At 45.7% G+C, this 17,662-nt stretch overlaps 1 protein-coding gene across 2 annotated transcripts in view; it reads right to left on the bottom strand.

Moving 5' to 3' along the window:
* ano2b (anoctamin 2b) overlaps positions 1 to 17,662 on the bottom strand; it is a 36,135-nt gene that overhangs the window by 17,246 nt on the left and 1,227 nt on the right. Inside the window, exons 3-16 of one of the 2 annotated variants that reach the window (XM_035528623.2) lie at positions 13,159 to 13,272; positions 12,529 to 12,683; positions 12,275 to 12,329; positions 11,953 to 12,004; positions 11,204 to 11,259; positions 11,061 to 11,108; positions 10,885 to 10,949; positions 10,655 to 10,789; positions 9,648 to 9,808; positions 8,553 to 8,635; positions 7,954 to 8,037; positions 7,239 to 7,325; positions 370 to 444; positions 5 to 206 (exon numbers count right to left, since the gene is read on the bottom strand). In XM_035528623.2, coding sequence (XP_035384516.1) covers positions 5 to 206; positions 370 to 444; positions 7,239 to 7,325; positions 7,954 to 8,037; positions 8,553 to 8,635; positions 9,648 to 9,808; positions 10,655 to 10,789; positions 10,885 to 10,949; positions 11,061 to 11,108; positions 11,204 to 11,259; positions 11,953 to 12,004; positions 12,275 to 12,329; positions 12,529 to 12,683; positions 13,159 to 13,272 — 1,372 coding nt within the window. The remainder of the gene's footprint in view (positions 1 to 4; positions 207 to 369; positions 445 to 7,238; positions 7,326 to 7,953; positions 8,038 to 8,552; positions 8,636 to 9,647; positions 9,809 to 10,654; positions 10,790 to 10,884; positions 10,950 to 11,060; positions 11,109 to 11,203; positions 11,260 to 11,952; positions 12,005 to 12,274; positions 12,330 to 12,528; positions 12,684 to 13,158; positions 13,273 to 17,662) is intronic. The other variant, XM_027015853.3, reaches the window with a different exon arrangement.

The following is a 17,662-nucleotide window of genomic DNA, read 5'->3' as shown; positions in this document are numbered from 1 at the left end:
TCACCCAGTTCAGTGAGCCAGACTGCCACAGAGCCATAGATCTCATCCAGGATGAGGATGACAACCAAGTTGATGATGACGGCGGTGGCCGTGACGGTCACGCGCACGTTGGACTTGACCTGGGGGTCTGGACTCATGGCCAGCAGGGCGGAGATGGTGATGCGGTACATAATCACAGCGAACACGGCGGCGAACGTCACGCCAAACTAAGCATGGCAGTGGAAGACAAAGAAAAAAGAGGGATCAGTACAGGCCAAGAAAGAAACCAGAAGGATAAAAGGGATGAAAAGAACAGAAAAAAAAAATACAGCGGTGGCCTAATTTGCAAACATGAGCTCAAAGGAATATGTTGTAGCACCGGGTGCTCACCATTAGGAGAATGGAGGAGATGTTAATGAAATATCCAGGCACTCTGTCCCACCATGTAAGCTTCTCATCTCCAGGCTATGGGGTGAGAAAGGGGGAGAGGGAGGCAGGGAGAGAGAGAGAAAAGGAGAGAGAGAAAGAAAGAGAGAAAAGGAGGGGTATTAAGTAACAACCTGTCACAGGAACGTAAACCGTGTGATAGTATGTGTTGACTAATGGAACTGTGAGTTTGTGTGTGTGTGTGTGTGTGTGTGTGTGTGTGTGTGTGTGTGTGTGTGTGTGTGTGTGTGCCTGGCTTTTGTAGCTGAGTCTCTGTTTGTTAATATGTACGTGTTGGGGCTTTTCCTTTCTTCCTCTTCAGGGGTTGTCCAAGCAAAGTAATATTTCCCAAGTTCATGTTGCACTACAGTATTACTTTAATGACTGTGGTGTTACATGAATAGTTCCTTCATGTACTGTACAAAAACTGAACAATATTAATACTGTACATTCTTCCATTTCCACTAGAGCAAGCACACTCCAAACCTCACCAACGGCCCATATCTTTCTATGAATCATTCGTCGTTAAAATTGTTTAAACACCCAGGGGAGGAAAAACAACATGCTTTAACTCGTTTCATTTTCTACTATTATCTTTTACTTCCTAATCAAAGTACTCAAGCCAAGAACAACAGTACCTACAGAGCTGGTGTCATGCATCACAGTCAAATAAACAGACAGAGAAGCAGACCCAACGCAATTAATCCACCGATTAGCAGGAACACGGGTCTTGTTGAACTTTTTGGTTGTTGTTTTGATGGGCTTTTTTGAAAATAAAACAAACAAACAAAATGACTGAAAGAAAGCACCAGTCACTTTCCCAATCTCCCAGCATCTCTGCCTACCCAAAACAAGGACAAATAAAAACACTATTAAAGTGTCAAAACTTTTGCAAATGGCATCATTTAATGACTGACACACACCCTCCATGCAGCAGTCAGAGCAGGTCTGGGAGTTCAAATCTCAGCTGCACATGCACACACTGCCTGAGCCTCTCGCTCCTCTAACTGGGCTCATTAGGAGAGCGGCAGCACCCCCTAGACGGCCGTGACTAAACCACGCCACAGAGGGATTCTTCCTGGCTCCGCGCTTCTCAGCCATGCTCCAGCAAAGCTTTCAGAACCCTGCGGCTTTTGGGTCTGTAAAATAACAAATCGCAACCTATGGGTGCGGGCCGGCGACCTTTGCCAGACGTTCAAATCGGTCGCGAGCACACCCCCTGGGTAGAAGGCGACTACATCTCAAAAGTGGAATCCATGGGAAAACTTGACACCTTCAGTTATGCCACAACTGCTGCCATCAGTGTATCATAAACACAACATAAGAATAAATGGTTGAAAAAGTAGAAGAACAAGTGGAGAAAAGAGGAAAATGCAAACTTATTCATATTTAAAAATTTGACCGTGCAATGTAAAATGTGCCCCATATCCCAAATAAAAGTGCTGCCACTTTTATTTGATTACTTCTTGGAAAACTCCAGTCAAGGGCTACAACAACAACTCTCTTTCTTTGCATGGCACCTGTACTGCTGCAAGACATGAATTCAACTCAGTTGAAACACAGGCAGTGTGCAAATGATTTAGGGCTGAGTGTGCTGTATCACAACGCAACCATTCCTGCTGAATGGAGCCCCAACACCCACATTCTCCCCTGCAAAATGAGTCGCCTCTGCTGAATGACTCTTGTTCACATGACGTGCTGTTTATAAAGTTTATGAGCTACATATCTTTCACTGTCCCTTTCCTGGGCCTAGAGCGCAGGCCCAGAGCAGTGGTGAAATGAGGCCCATCCCACCTCCCCCCATCAGGCGTGTGGTGCCTTCAGCCGTACAGCTGGACCAGGGTGTGTGAGCCTCCGGGAGTCTCTGTTTTCCCTGCTAGTGGACCAGAGCCATAGGGACGCAGATCCGGTTCGCTGGGTTAGTCCTACAGGTCAGCGGTGGTCAGAACACACCCAGACGTGGACTGGAAGTGGGAGTAATGGAGCAGGGGCATATTAGTAAGGGAGTAAGGGCTCCCTAGAGCTAGTGCGGCCATCACCTGTGGCGGCCGCTCCAAAACCTCTTACCAGCTACCGAGTGAATGCGGTGTGTTAAAGAAAGAGTCACACAGGGAGAAAGAAAGAGAGAAACAGACAGACATGCCAAAAGCGACAAACTGTAGGCACAGATTTGTGTGTAAAGATGAAATGCTGTGTCTGTACTAAGAGCCCTGCCACAGGAAGGCCCTGCCACAGCCCCTGTAGCACAGCTGTGCTGCTGTGCATCAGCAGAAGAAACATCGGCCTCACCCTCCACCGCAGTCTCCACACTGGACTCTCATCGCCGGGTCGCCTTGAAAGCAGTCGCACTGAAACCAAGCTTACTGCTCTGTGGGTATGGTGACGGATGCTCTGGCTGGTCTGGTAGTGGAGTGGGTGTGGGGCAGGGGGTGGGGTGTGGTGGGGGGGTGCACCAGGCTACATTGAATTCTTCTGGAAGTTAGAAAAGAGCTCAGCACTGCAGGGATTTCCTTCGAGGCCACAAGGTGCCTTGCGGAGGTGATGCCACAGCATGGTGCACCTGTATTCTTCTCTCTCTCCCGACACCCAGAGCTCTCAACCAGACAAACACAGAGAAAGAGAGAGAGTGAATAAGTGAGAGAGATAAAGAGAATGAGAGAGAGAGAGAGAATGAGAGCGAACGAGAGAGAGGAGGCAGAACTGAGCTGTGCCCACACCGGCTGCTCTGCACACACAAGTGCAGCCTTTATATACGCTTAGCAGAGAGCACGATCATCACAACAATTACAGCAGGGTCATATGATCATCAGAACGATCACAGCAGGATCATATGATCATCAGAACAAATCACAGCGGGATCATATGATCATCACAGCGATCACAGCAGGATCATACGACCATCAGAACGATCACAGCAAGATCATACGATCATCACAACGATTACAGCAAGGTCAGTTTTGCACATGCTACACCCAGGCAGGAGGCCCATGCTGCTGTAGGGGGAAATGTAACTCCAGAGCTGGGCGGCTTAGTTTTGGTGAGGGAATGGGAAGGATGTCTTGAGAAGGCTGAGTGATGACTGACTTCTTGTAGGTTGGGAGTATAAACTTATGGGACACATTTTAAATCCCTTACACACCCACCCACACACACTCTCATTCCTACATAATGCCCTGAGGCTAGTTGGCCCCACACCGATGCCACACATGCCTACACACACACACAAACCCAAACCCTGTCACCAAGTTCACAGGCCATAAGCAAACAGACCAGACCCACTTTGGGCCTTTATACAATACCATGTAAAAAATCCAAATAAATTGTGAGCTTAGCCTATTGAGTTGGTTCAGCCTGTACAGCAGAGCATGGCAGAATCTGAGAGAACATATATTTTTGTGAAAGAAATTAAGCCAATTTGATTTCATGACTAGAAGTGAGCATCTTCATCCCATCAAACAAAAAAACAAACAGAGGAGGGGTGGAACGCGCTCAAAATAACATTCTCTCCTCCCAGATGGTAACGATCAAAGTGTGTTCTTCTGAGTGTGGGGGTGAAGGACATGTAAGGCTTTGCCTAAAATACTCACGTTTATCAAGAGTGTTGCAGATTATTTATAGAAGTCACTAATGGCAGTGTTTGTTAAAGACAGCTGCCAAATTGGCATAGCTGAGATATGAGGCCACTGGAATATGGCTGATAAGAATGATCCCACTCCATCTCAAAGAGAAGAAGGGGTTGAGTGTCATGAGGTTGCCATGGTGATGAGACAGAAGCTGTGGTTAATTCGGTGGTTTGGCTCTCTGCCTGGTGAGGAGCTGTGACACTCCTACTGTGAGAACACACTTCTCTTTCTCTCTCTCTCTCTCTCTCTCTCTCTCTCTCTCTCTCCCCGTTTTCTCTGTCTGTCCTTCACTCTCTATTAGACTCTCTCACACGCACAAATGAAGTTAGAAATACACATATTCTAACATACACTCATTATGATGGAGTTTAGCTCTCTCTGCTGGCCAGTGTATGTACACAACCCCTGACAGCTGCAGCACAGTTTGGAGTCGAGACACAGAAAAAAGGATGTGAAGCTTAGGCACACTTGTTAGCATTTCATACTCACTATATTACTATAACTAACCATTTGTTTCAGTTATGTACACAGACTGGAAGGTTTTCTCATTTAAAAACGGCAAATCCTAGAAGAACACAGTCCCTCCAGAACATTTAATTTTAAAAATTCCCTAAACTCTGGAGAAGAGTCTATAACCCATTTACTCAGATAGCAGCGAGCCTCACACACATTCTTCAAACACGAAGCTGGCACTAAAAACAAACCCAGTGATCAGCAGGAAGTCACCAGCTGACATGCCACGTGGCTCGCGAGAAGGGGTCAGCCGTGGGTGGGGTCAGCCAACCCCCGACCCGTGACTAGCCTCCATGAGGTCGGCAGCCATAGGAACCCCCGGCAGGACTCCAGAGTGAAAAAGCACAGAGGAGCCCACATTTCCTGGCCCTAGTGCCCACCAACTGGGCAATCAGCCTGGGAAGAAAAGGGGGCGTCGCATACAACTCCCAACAGCTCATTTCTACAACACACTGGGAGAGGCATCCTTTAAAGGAGAAGTGGACATCTGACAGAGTTGCTCTGACTGTCAGCCATACTATCGGGAACAAAAGACCTAAATACATCATACAAGACCTTCACATAGGACAAGGGCTTCATGAAGAAAGTCACTGTACCTCATGGACAGACAGATCCAGGAACAACAGAAAGTAGGCCATGTTCAGGACAGCATGGCCCAAATCACATCAGAGGAAAACCCAGGGAGAGAGATCTCCCTATTCCCCACACATCTGAATCATCCAATTGCCTCAATATTAAGCCAACTAGCAGTTATGCCTGGTCTGAAATGAAACTTACAGCAGGTTATATGTCTGTTGGAGAGCTCTGACCATTAGGAACCTCCATCCTCGGTCAGACTGACATGTCAATATAACCTTTACAACTATAAAACATAACTAGCTGAACTGCTAGACACAATGACTATGTTTAAACTACACACACACACACACACACACACACACACACACACACACACACACACACTCAAGGCATTATATGCTCCTTAAAACAATGTTTCACATCCTTGAGGATGACAATACTGTATGATGGTTTTGATGATTACAGTTACCATGATTTAATGGTTTTTGTGGTTGTAGTGATCATGTCCCTACTACCAGTCCACCCACACATTTATCTGTCTGCATGTCATCCTGTTCTTTTTCACATCTTTGTGTGCTTTCCTCTTACTAATGAGTCTTGATTAACATGGCTAATTTACCTAATGATGCCTGTTGTAATTTAAAAGGACAAGTGTGGAGAACAAAAGTGGAACATCTACACTCTTTTCCCGCACGTCATTCGATCTTGATTTAAGTGCCAGGACCAAGCCTCAGGGGCCCAGACACAAAGAAGAGATCACTGGCCAACAAGTGCAGCGTGTGACAAGTGCCTGTGGGCATGGCGTTTTCACTGCTGCCCATCTATGCAGACAGAGGGAGCTAGTGAGCCAAAACCCATGCCTAATGGAGGAGAACAACCGATCTGATGCTAGTGCCCATAGTGTGAAGATTATAGCGGTGGGACATGGCCATGATTGTCATTAAGAGAACCCATTTCCCTTTACCACAGTCCAATCACATACAGCCTCTTTGAATATGCATAGACCCCACTGTTTACAGTTACATGTTGCAATGTAACACCACTTCTTTCACCTTTCCCACACTTTCAACACACCTTTCATCTTTTTCCCGCACCAGAAATGATCCCACCGGCCAATTTTAAGCTGAAAATGTAATCCTCAGTGCCATGACTTCTCAGTACTCCATTATATCAGAACACTTTTAGCTTGTTTCGCTCTAGGCAGCATACTGTGTCAAACCCTCTCTGCGCCCTTAATGGTTCCTGACACAGGAACTAGCAAGAAATTTCCACCCACAAGCTTCCACTTTTGAAAGTGACATTAGCTATAACTGTAAGCATAAATAAAAATATCTGGGCTAACCCTGAGGATGATTTTCATCTGGGTGATGAAACGGACTAAAACCGGTTACGTTTGTTCAATACAGTTAAAGCAAAGTCATGCAGGCGATTCCCACTGCTTCCTTGACCCAGTTACACATCAGTAGAGAGTACTGGATGTAATTCTATGATTTTGATCTTGGGGAAGAGAAAATGTTTCTTTTATAGCTCCATTTGACGAGTCATATTGTGATGCAGAACTGTGGAGATTCTGGCAAACCTGCATATTCTTTGGAAGACACAATAAAACACTCTCAGGATTCGAATACATTAGGGACAGGTATTGCACGTATAACAAGACTCACTGTATCATAGCAAGCGACTGCAGTCGGTGACACAATACTGACTTCCACACACTTTGCTCCCAGCCACCAAGTGCTGAAATGCTTTTCCACCTAAGCATCTACTGAAGGGAAACACGTGCAAACTGTATGAAGTTTTGGCAGCCATGCCCGAGCACCTTTCACAGAAAGGCAGAACAGCACGTCAGATGAAGGGGGAGCTAAGATGCTTGTCAAGCAGCGGCAGGAGTGAACATCCAGAGCCCGGCCACCCCGCAGTTGGGAAGGAAAGGACCGCAGGCCGGAAGAGCACGAGAGCGACGAGGAACCTTGCAGCCCCACAGCAAGGGAAAGAGCCAGAGAAGGATACAGCGAGTGGCTTTCAGAGGAGCGCAAAAAGGTGAGTGCAGTGAAGGTTCTAGAACGACAGCAGGCAGGAGACAGAAAGAAAGACACAGAGAGAGAGAGCAGCATTTACCGGGTTCCCTGAAGCCATGGCAGACAGCAACCACTGTCTCCATTTGTCCTTGCCCAGATCGCCGCCCTCCTCGATACTTTTCTCAGGCTGGAACACACAGAGCCCATGGATCACACACTCACAGGTGACAGCACGCAAATGGCTAGCGGTAGGTGGCCAGGCAACAGTGCTGCTCACGGATGAAGAAGCTTTGCTCCGACCTTCCACTCCACTGCTTTCTCTCTCTCTCTCTGTCTCTCTCTCTCTCACCCTATCCCTCTCCTTCTGCCCTGGCAGAACCCGTACAGAGAGCAGCGTACCAACCTCCAGAAGTTCTGGTGCCAAAAGCCTGAAGCCAGAGAAGTGCATCATGGGGTCTTTGGCTGCCAGATCACGGCATTTGGCACCAGCCCTCTACCCAAAAGTCCATATTCTGATTCCTTCCAAGAAAATAAAGGCTATACTTTACTATTGCTGCACTCCTATATGGTGGTTCTGCACAGAGCACAAGCCAATGCAAGAAATCTGCTCAAAGTCCATCACCGCTCCAAACAAAAACCCGACAGCATCTGACAATACACTTCAGTACAAACCCAACCTTTCTAAAGAGCCCAAGCAGCACATTAGGAGGCATTCCTAATTTTCTCTAACCCAAATGTGAAAAAAATAAAACAGGTCATTAACACTTGGTAGGGACCAGCGAGTGAAACAGTTTTGATAAAGCTTAACTACTCACCTCAGCTTTGTTCTTTTTCCTGTTTTTCCTCTTCTTCTGCCTCTTCTGAAGGAGGATGGTTTCATATTTAGGCCTGGGGTGCTCCTGCGGATGAAAGGCCAAACAGCGATATTTGTCTCATATTCTAAACATGACCCACTGGCCGACTGTCGAAACTTTATTGGGAGGATTTTGAAACCATGCAGACAGGTCAAAGCCCACTGCAACTCAGGGACACAAAGTAAGGGCATGCTCCAAGAGGTATCAGTGGAACCTTGGAGGAGAGAGTTTAGCAGAGAAAATAAAAACATTCAAACCTTTGCTCGTTCCTGATGGAGGAAGATTGCATTTTCAGAAAGGAAAGGGGAATATCTCAAATTAAAATCAAATCTAAATGATAGCTAAAACCAGAAGCACTGCGCTCAGCTTTTACAGCAAGCACATTTCTCTGATCAACACAGATGCTTGTGCAACGCCTTTTACAAATTCCCTCTTTGTAAATATATTTTTAAAAAATATGTTCACTGCTTGATAATGGAAAAGCTCTTGACTACCACATTATAATATGGGTGCATCCACAGGTAATCTCCCAACAGCCACTGCGAGTGAGTTACACTCACCTCTTCCTCCTCCATTCCAGTCATATTCCAGCTGTAGTTCAAACTGTTCTGCCTCCTCTTCCAGTGCTCCAGAAACATGACCGCTGTGGGGAGGGGGGTCGCGTGGGGTGAGAAAGCCAAAACCAATCATCAAACAAAAGGAGGGAGTGACTCATTTATGTCATTAGCGATTCAATTGGTCTGTTGGAAACCTCATCAGTTTCTTTTCCCCCCAACACACCTTTAATTCCTCATCTAGGATATGTTTACAAACGTAGCTCACAAAATGGCCCCATTCATATTGGACAAAAACTAGAAAGGTACATGGTAAGCTGACAAACATCAGCTGCTGCAGGTGCATGACTATACACAGAAACACACCCATTCACCCCCACACACACAAACACGCACTCCACCTGGCCCTCAGTGGGGGTCTGCGTGAGAGCAATAATGCATAAGCCCCACTGCCACACGCAGCTGTGAAAGACAAAACGGCATCACAAAGGGGTCGGTGAGGAGGGCGGGGAAGGCTGAGGCAGAGCTGGGGCAGCCGATGCCGCTCACAGGTAACGCTACACTCTGCCCATTCAGGCCCTGCACGTACTGTGCACATGAGTCTTTATCCATATCTCCATAGAGACACACGGCAACAGATCTGCTCGCTGATGCGGCATTTCGCTCAGGGCAGGTGGGTGATCCGAGCTGCACGTGGCAGGAAAGAGGCAAGGGACAGACCCCACATATGTGCTGTGTTCTTTTGCCCTGTGTGCACTGGTAGGAGCGGTAAGCACAGAGCAGAGGAAACTAGGAAACTCAGAAACTCCTAGGAGGAGGCCCACCCCAGAGAGACGTGAAGAGGAGGAGGCCCACCCCAGAGCGACGTGAAGAGGAGGAGGCCCACCCCAGAGACGTGAAGAGAAGGAGGCCCACCCCAGAGAGATGTGAAGAGGAGGAGGCCCACCCCAGAGAGACGTGAAGAGGAGGAGGCCCACCCCAGAGAGATGTGAAGAGGAGGAGGCCCACCCCAGAGAGATGTGAAGAGGAGGAAGCCCACCCCAGAGAGATGTGAAGAGGAGGAGGCCCACCCCAGAGAGACATGAAGAGGAGGAGGCCCACCCCAGAGAGACATGAAGATGGCGAAGAAGACGGTGGCTGGGTTGTCGAAGAGGTGGCTGGCGCGTGCCGTTCCGCAGGCTGTGCTCAGGTGCCAGTAGTCACAGGCGCGGTCACACAGAGGACACATGGTGAAGTTCTGATTCTCGTCACACATCTCCAGGCTGGGAGAACCCAAACCACACACACACATACACACACAGAGAGAGAGAACTCAGAAAAAGCAGTCAAACATGGATATATGATTGATTGTCGATTTTTACATGAGATTGACTGACAGAAAAATGTAAGCAGTCCATAAAGAAAAGATACTCTCAAACATCAGCTTGTCCTCCTGTCCCATTTATATGAATGGAGTTTACAGATGTTTCTCCATAGTGTAAATAAAATTAATCTTTGCATTTGGTAGACTCAAATTGTATTCTCTCCAGTACCGGCATTTTCAGAAGATCACAGAACTCCTCAGGGATATGTCCTATTTACACAGTAAGCCCATGGCAACTTTTAATATGCTTGCTAATCTAATAAGACAGTGTCCAAGACAGAAACATTTCAAATTTCATGCTTTCACTATGTCTTCAAATCTTGCAGACCCTATGGTCTTTTGGTGAGCTTTTCTGAACAAACCCCTTTAACCTAAACCCAGGACACCCTTATCACCTGCACCCTTCCATGACACTGAAGTTTCTCCCTATCTGCTATAGGATCAGACCTATCTGCTATATTATATATATGACCTATATTCCCCCTATCTGCTATATGATCAGACCTACTGGTGTGAATAAACTCACCCATGCCTCCCACTACACCACAATCCAGCAAAAGAACTGGGTTGATTTCATTATCTCATCCATAGACTGCATCCCTTCCTACAGTCGTGACATGAGACTAGCAAAGCACCAGTCTGCTGATCAGGCTTCCAACCTTCTTTTGGCAGGCATGCCAGCAATCACACGCCCACACACCCTAGGTCATAGCCCAGTGTCCAACAGGGGCACAGGCCCTCGTACCTGGGCACGTTGGAGTCGATGGTGAAGCAGCCATAAAGGAAGACGATGATGCCCACCAGGGAGGCTAGGCCCAGCAGCTGAGTGTAGGCGCCGAGCCAGGCGAAGTAAAGGCCAATCTTCTCCCCAAAGTACTTCCTAAAGGCAAAGAGCAGAAGCTTTAGAAGCCACAAGTACGCAGATAAGTGGCACATCTCACGAGGAGCCATGTGTTAAAGAAAACCTGCGCATACCTAATAAGGTCTATGGGCTGATATTTGTAAAAGGCTCCGTATTTGGCCCACTCGTCATGTAAAAGCTGAAACAATAAAAATAGGTATAGGAATTATAAAAAATTATTAAAAAATAAACAGCTATAAAAAAGATTATGCTGATATAATAATACAAGTGCAATAAAATGGCAGCTCACCTGTCTGTCATTCTTCCATTCTGCTTGTCCTGTGTCCTTGAAGTCTCCCTGCCAACATACAATCAATATCAGAAACAGCATGTGAAAGGCAGTTCATTTAATGAACAGCACTCAGTCAGGAGAAACGCACACAGCCAACTCACATCGTGCAGGGGGAAGGCAGAGTCGTACACCCCTTTAGCTACTAGGGTGGTGATGCCTGCAAGCAAAGAGAGAGATCACCATGGAATACAAGAGAGACGTCACCATGAAGTACAAGAGATAGCTCACCAATATGAGAGAGATCACCACGAAATACAAGGTGGCTCCTAATGGACTTTTTATTTTTTGGGAAGCCAACACATGGGGCTTGTTTGAAATGGAAGGCAGCTAACATGTAGAACACAAGCTTTAATCAAAGTAATTAATCAGTCCTCAAAGGAACAACACACACTCCTGTGATTAGCCCTCAATTAATAAAGTGACTCCATAGCAACAAGCTAGAGGGACCACCATTCCTTCCGCCCATCACCCCCCCCACTTCCACCCTTGTCCAATGATCCCTGCTTCTGTTCTGAGCCAGTTTCTGGGATAGCATGACCCAATTTGTAGAGTAGAAGAGATAGAGTAGAGAAGGCTGAGTGAGGGCAGAGACAGGGGAAGAGAGAGAGAAAGAGGGAGAGGGAGGACTAGAAAAAAAGTGTGTGAGCCCAACCCCTCCTGACAGCTAGCCTCAATCTCATCATGACTGGCGGTGGTGTCCGTCTGCTGAGCAGAGCAGTCCAACCCAGCATATGGAGGAGACCCCTCCAGCAGCCAGGCCAGCACCGGACTTCTTATGATCAGCCTGGCTTTCCTCAGGATTCCTCTAACACCCATGCTGCTTTGCATTACAGATCACTGCATTACTAACCCATGGTTTGGCAGGTCCGTGTGCAGGCAGTGCGTCGAAGGATTTCATACACCTGGGAGAGCGAGAGCAAGAGAGTTAGTGAGAGAAGGGGAGAGACAAACAAAACAAACTGTTCCCGGAAAGGCCTCAGTGGAATTGTTTCCTAGTACTAGGCCTCTGGAGAGCAGCGTCATCTCAGACTGCTGGTAAATAACCACATTATTCCAGCTCCATGAAACAGCCAGATTGGCCAACTTAACACACTGCCCAATTTAGAGAGGGCAATCATTCTGAGGGCTGAATTAAACAAAACACACACATGCAACAATAAAGAAGAACTCACAATCCGACTCCTTGTGGCATTGTCAAAGAAGGTGTCTTTGCACTCGATGTTATAGCTGAAACAGACAACCACAGTGAGGTTAAATGAAAGTAGATCTAGCTGGTCTAGCTAAAGTCATAAGTCAGAGTTTATGTTTTCGAGTTGCTCGGGCACCTACGGCACTAGGAGAAACCTCGTTAAATCCCCCTCCCCCACCATATGCTTCCCCACTACCCCCTCCCTCCACATCCATAGGTTCCCAGGTGGCCTCTCACAGGTGGAGCTTGTCCCGGGAGAAGCTGTGTGAGAGGAACTTGGTGCGGCTCTGCGGGTGTAGGTGGGGCACATGTGGCTGAAAGGGCTGGTTTAGCTTCCTCCACACTGACCCCATCGTGGCCGACAGACCCTTGTCTTCTTTTAGCTCGTAGTTCTGGAATAGGCAAGCAAAGTGATGCATGAGGTAAAAACCCACAGACGAAACTCCAAAAAAAAAACAGAACAAGGGGAAAACAAACAGAGAAAACCCCATAAGTGCTTACATTTCATTTTCATTGTACTGGCCACTGGCACAGCTGGGAAATTTAGCATTTCACTTACACTACCAAATTAAGATTCAACTCTTCATTACCCACCCCTTGTTTAGAATTATGGGATGAACCAAAGCACACAAATATGTCACAATATTCGACTTTCAATAAATGACCAGTATCTCCCTCTGCTTCTATCTCCCTGTCTGCCACACTCACTCATACACACACACACACACACACACACACACACACACACACACATAGGGTAAATAGTCAAAGATCAGGAGCTTTGGGTGGGGGGTTGATCATCTGCTCTAAGACAAAAAGGAAGCTCCGTGGGCATTGGGCAGCTGCGGAACAGAAGGACACTCTCACCTTTTTGGTGGGCACCTTGATCTTGAGGAACTCTGCCTCCCTACTCAGCACCTGCCAGGGGGCATGCAACCGGATGAAACCATGCCCATGGACCTTGGCCCGTGGACCACCATGCTGTGGAAGGGACAGAGAGAGAGAGAGAGAGGTTGGGTTGGAGAGGGAGGGTTGATCCTCTAGGCTACTGACCTCAAACACTGCCTGTCCTCTGGAATCAGCACACAGAGATGACCTTTATTTCTAGGCTGTGGAAACCTGCCCACCAGCCATCATTTGCTTTGACAGAGGCAACATCATTTTAACACACCGTTACGCATAAACAACATTGATTTTCTTAATAGTCTGCTTCAGTACTACAGCACCAGCAGGTGACAATGTTCAGGCACACCTCCTTCAAGACAAAAGGAAAGAACATTCATGTGTTCTCATTATTTATATAGCTTTTTCTTGGTTTTGAACCATCATTATTCAGTCTCTTTTGTATTCTACAGCAAGTCCAGTCCAGGAGGATAAAAGCTTCCTATGTGGGATACACGTAAAGCCTGCCAATGGATCTTCTTGCACCACCGGTCATGCGGTATTGCTGTGCCTCAACACACTCAGAAAGTGCACAGCTCTGAAACATGTCCACACAGGAACCTGGATGGCAGACATAATAACAATAGTGAGACAGACCCTGCCATATCTTCAGCTCTTAAGAACCTGGGCAAGCTCTGCTACACCCAATCACAGACTGCATATGGCACAACTGGCACACGAACCTGGGACACATCTGTTGGGTGTGTTTCTGTTTCTGGGCAGTGCTTTTTTATTTGCTGTGCTCTCTGTATTCTCAGAGGGATTAATTACACATTAGAAAATATTTTGCATGTAGACAACAGCTACTAATGGAGATAAGAGGTCACTCTATACAACATATTCCTAAGGAGACTCTACACATTACTAGCATGGAGCATAGGAGTGCAGTGTTCATTCATGTCTCTGTATTTGCGAATGTGTAACTGTGTGTGTGTGTGTGTGTGTGTGTTTGTTTGTGTGTATGTTTGTTTGTGTGCGTGTGTGTGTGTGTGTGTGTGTGTGTGTGTGTTGGTAGTGTAACAGGACCCTAATGCTTTGCCTCCTACCTACAGGGTGATAACAGTAATTTTATCTGTCTGGCCATACTCAGCTATGCCTTCATGAGCAACGCATAAGCGGGTGTCCAGAGAAGAGAGGAGGTGACACTGACAATAAGTGACAGAGCCAGAGAGATGGACAGATGGAAACCTGAGGCCAGCCTCCCTCTGCCCTGCACTCCATCACTCTTCTTTTTTTCTGTCCCCTGCATTCACATGAGCACACACACCCATGCACGCACAAAAATGAGATAAAAATAACATGTGGATCTGAGAAGGTTAATTAGGATAAGATATTCCAATTAGTACTTCATCTCAGCAGGATAAGGCAATTAGGTCGATTTTAGCCTGGGCTGAGAGGGAGCTTTAGCTACACAAACCAGCTGGGCTGACATTTCAGGGGCTTCCAAAGACCCAAAAGCGGAAGCATCTCCACATGCCAGGGTGAATCCTACCTTTGACATTTGGAATAATTAAGCACAGATACACATTGGTAGCTCATGACAGCGGTAAAGGGCAGACATCAATGAAGAACACAAACGAGACTCCAGCAACATGCAGATCTGACTGATGATGATGAAGTCAATGCTGATGATGACACAAACCAGAGAAGAAATGAGAATTAAAACTATATTAAGCAACATATGATGACGATGACAATGATGATGATGACAATTAAGAAAAAGAAGAAAAGGAGCAAGATGATGATGATGATGATGATGATGATGATGACAACGATGATGATAATGGTGATGATGATTGATCTTGATGATGATGATTGATCTTGATGCTTGGGTGAAAGGAGGACTTCACTGTCCAGATTGCTTAAGCCATTACCTGACAGGTGAATAATTTATATGCTGTAGCCTCAAGCGTTTAGCCACAGTCACAGTGCACAGCCTCAAGAAATGTGAGACGACAAGAGTTTTAAGAGTTTCATTAGGAATGAATGTTCCTAAACCTACAACAAACAGCTCAGTGATAGCAGAGACCTGCTTCCAAATTTTTTAACTCTCCAAAAGAATTATTTTTTTCTGAGATATGCTGACAAAGACAAAGAGAAATACTGTCTACCAGTAGGACAAACTTTAAAGGGAGCCCCACAGAGACCTATTTTCAGGTCAGTTAAAAGATACACAGTGGTGTTAAATCCAAAGGCTTTTATTAGCATTTTCTGTCCACAAAGCAGTTTCATATTAAAATGGGTACCGACTCTAACCTGCATTTACAGCAGCAACTGCTCCCATGTGGAAGTCTGTGGAAGGGGCAGAACAGATCAGGTGAATAAGTTCGATTACTTATATAATCTGGTGGGCTCTGGCATGTTATGCCTTTCACCCCCGGAACACCATTCCCAGAACACCCAGGCCCTGAGTCCTGGCAACCCCTCTCTGATCTGCTTTCTTCATCCACTCTGGTGTAGAGGGGTTTGACTCTTAACTCATGTGTAGCTTCATACCTAAAAGGATCAAACAAGCTGTGTATGCTGTAACTGCTGCTGAAGGGTGACACAGCATTCTTCCATGAACCGCTCCATGACAACAACACCGGGATGGCACATCAGGTGCAAACTTCAACACAGCCTGCTGCACCTTCAGACCCCACAGATGGACTCGCAGCTTGGACTCACACAGATCCCATTGCCTCAGCCAAGCAGGGATTTACTGCGCACACTGCAGGCACTATACTGGCATTTGGATATCATTTTATATTGATTTTAGAACCACGTGTAGTAAACTATACAGCAAAACCATCCAAATGCAACCAAATGTAGTCAACATGCCCTTTAGTGATATTCTGTTGCTTTTAATGTACTTTGGCAAAGATTGCTGGTAACCTGATTAAGATCAATATGTTCAGTCAGCATTACAATAAAATGATGGTTCCAGCTGAAGAACACCATTGCCACAGTGGCCTTGCTTATCCTCTATGTCTCCTATTACGTCATTCTTTTGAAATGTATTTATAGACACATGTTCAGGTGAACAGAGTTGAAAAGCTCCTCCTATCTCCCATAGTTCTTTATCACCCATATTTTTTTGTGTGTTCCAGCATACTTGCATATATATGATATGGAAAAGTGGAACCAAGAAAATTGGAAAACTACTGATGGACACTGAAGAGGAATGTTCCCGAGGCCAAAAATAGTCAAAAATCATACACCTGTACATTTTAGAAGCAGGTTTGTACATAATTTATAGTATAATAACAGACCTATTTATAAATAAATAATATACATATTTTACAAATTGTTCTGTCTAAAAAGGCTAAAAACAGATTTCAAATTCAGCATAAAAATTCAGCATACTGTAAGGAGCACATGTTTTAGTTTGTGGGACAAAGTGTAAAGATTTTGTTGCCCAGTGTTATTAGTAAGCAATACTGTATTACAGCTGCCTAATGTTTGGTACATTAAACACTGCTTTGCATTTTAAACAGTATTCAACCACTGTTCTGTAAAGTCAAATCCAATGTCTAACAGGACAGCAAAGAAAATCTAATTTAAAGGGTCCTTTAGAGTAATTTTGGTGGACTGGTCACTTAGGGCCATCTTTGGGCTACATTGCTTTTTTTTAACATTTCTTATAGAATAGGAAATACAGCCTGTTTGTTCCATATTTTAAAACAATCATTATTTATTCAAGTAGTTTAATAATATGGTAATGAAGAAATAACCTGCATGTGAATAGTTCTTAAACTGAGGCACTTAATCTACAACCACAAGATTTGACATCTCTCACTACAAACTGGTACATGTTGATGTGATGAGAATAAATTCACAGAAAGAACGCTTCAGATTAGGTATAAGACGGGTGCAAAAAGAGGAAAATAAAAATAACCTCCTTATGATCTATACAGATTTTTCTGCCTCAAGCAAATGCCAAGAATAACCATACAAATGATTAACAATAACTGTGGTAGGACCCTCAGTCTTACTTCGTACACACAGATCAAACACTTAATGGATTTAATCTATACCCCATGAAATCAAGATGCTCTTTTGCCCTCAGAGACTGGTATGTTGCCAGACAGTGATCTTCTTAGAAGAACCTGGCATGGCTCCTGCTGCACACCGAACACACAGCCAAAAGGAGAAGCCCGAACTAGACACCCACACACCGAGATTCCACTGTGATGCACATCCACATGCGCAGGAGCACACGTGCACTCCCACCCACCAATTCTCTCTCTCAGCTCACTCACACAACACACACCACTTAACACCATGTTTCATGAAGCAGTTGCTCCACAAGGGTAGGCAGGAATGAAGTATCTGGAAGCTAGCACTGACTGATGCTAATGAAGAACACTGCAAGGAATTCACACTAAAGTCTCAAGAATCAGTCCTTCGTTAGTGGAATTCCAGATCCTGTAACCAGCTTCTCAAAAAC

This window comes from Electrophorus electricus, chromosome 11 (genome assembly GCF_041902795.1).
Source record: "Electrophorus electricus isolate QZ-2024a chromosome 11, ASM4190279v1, whole genome shotgun sequence".
NCBI lineage: Eukaryota > Metazoa > Chordata > Actinopteri > Gymnotiformes > Gymnotidae > Electrophorus > Electrophorus electricus.
Note: the sequence above shows the minus strand (reverse complement) of the source record. Positions and strands in the feature narration are given on the sequence as shown.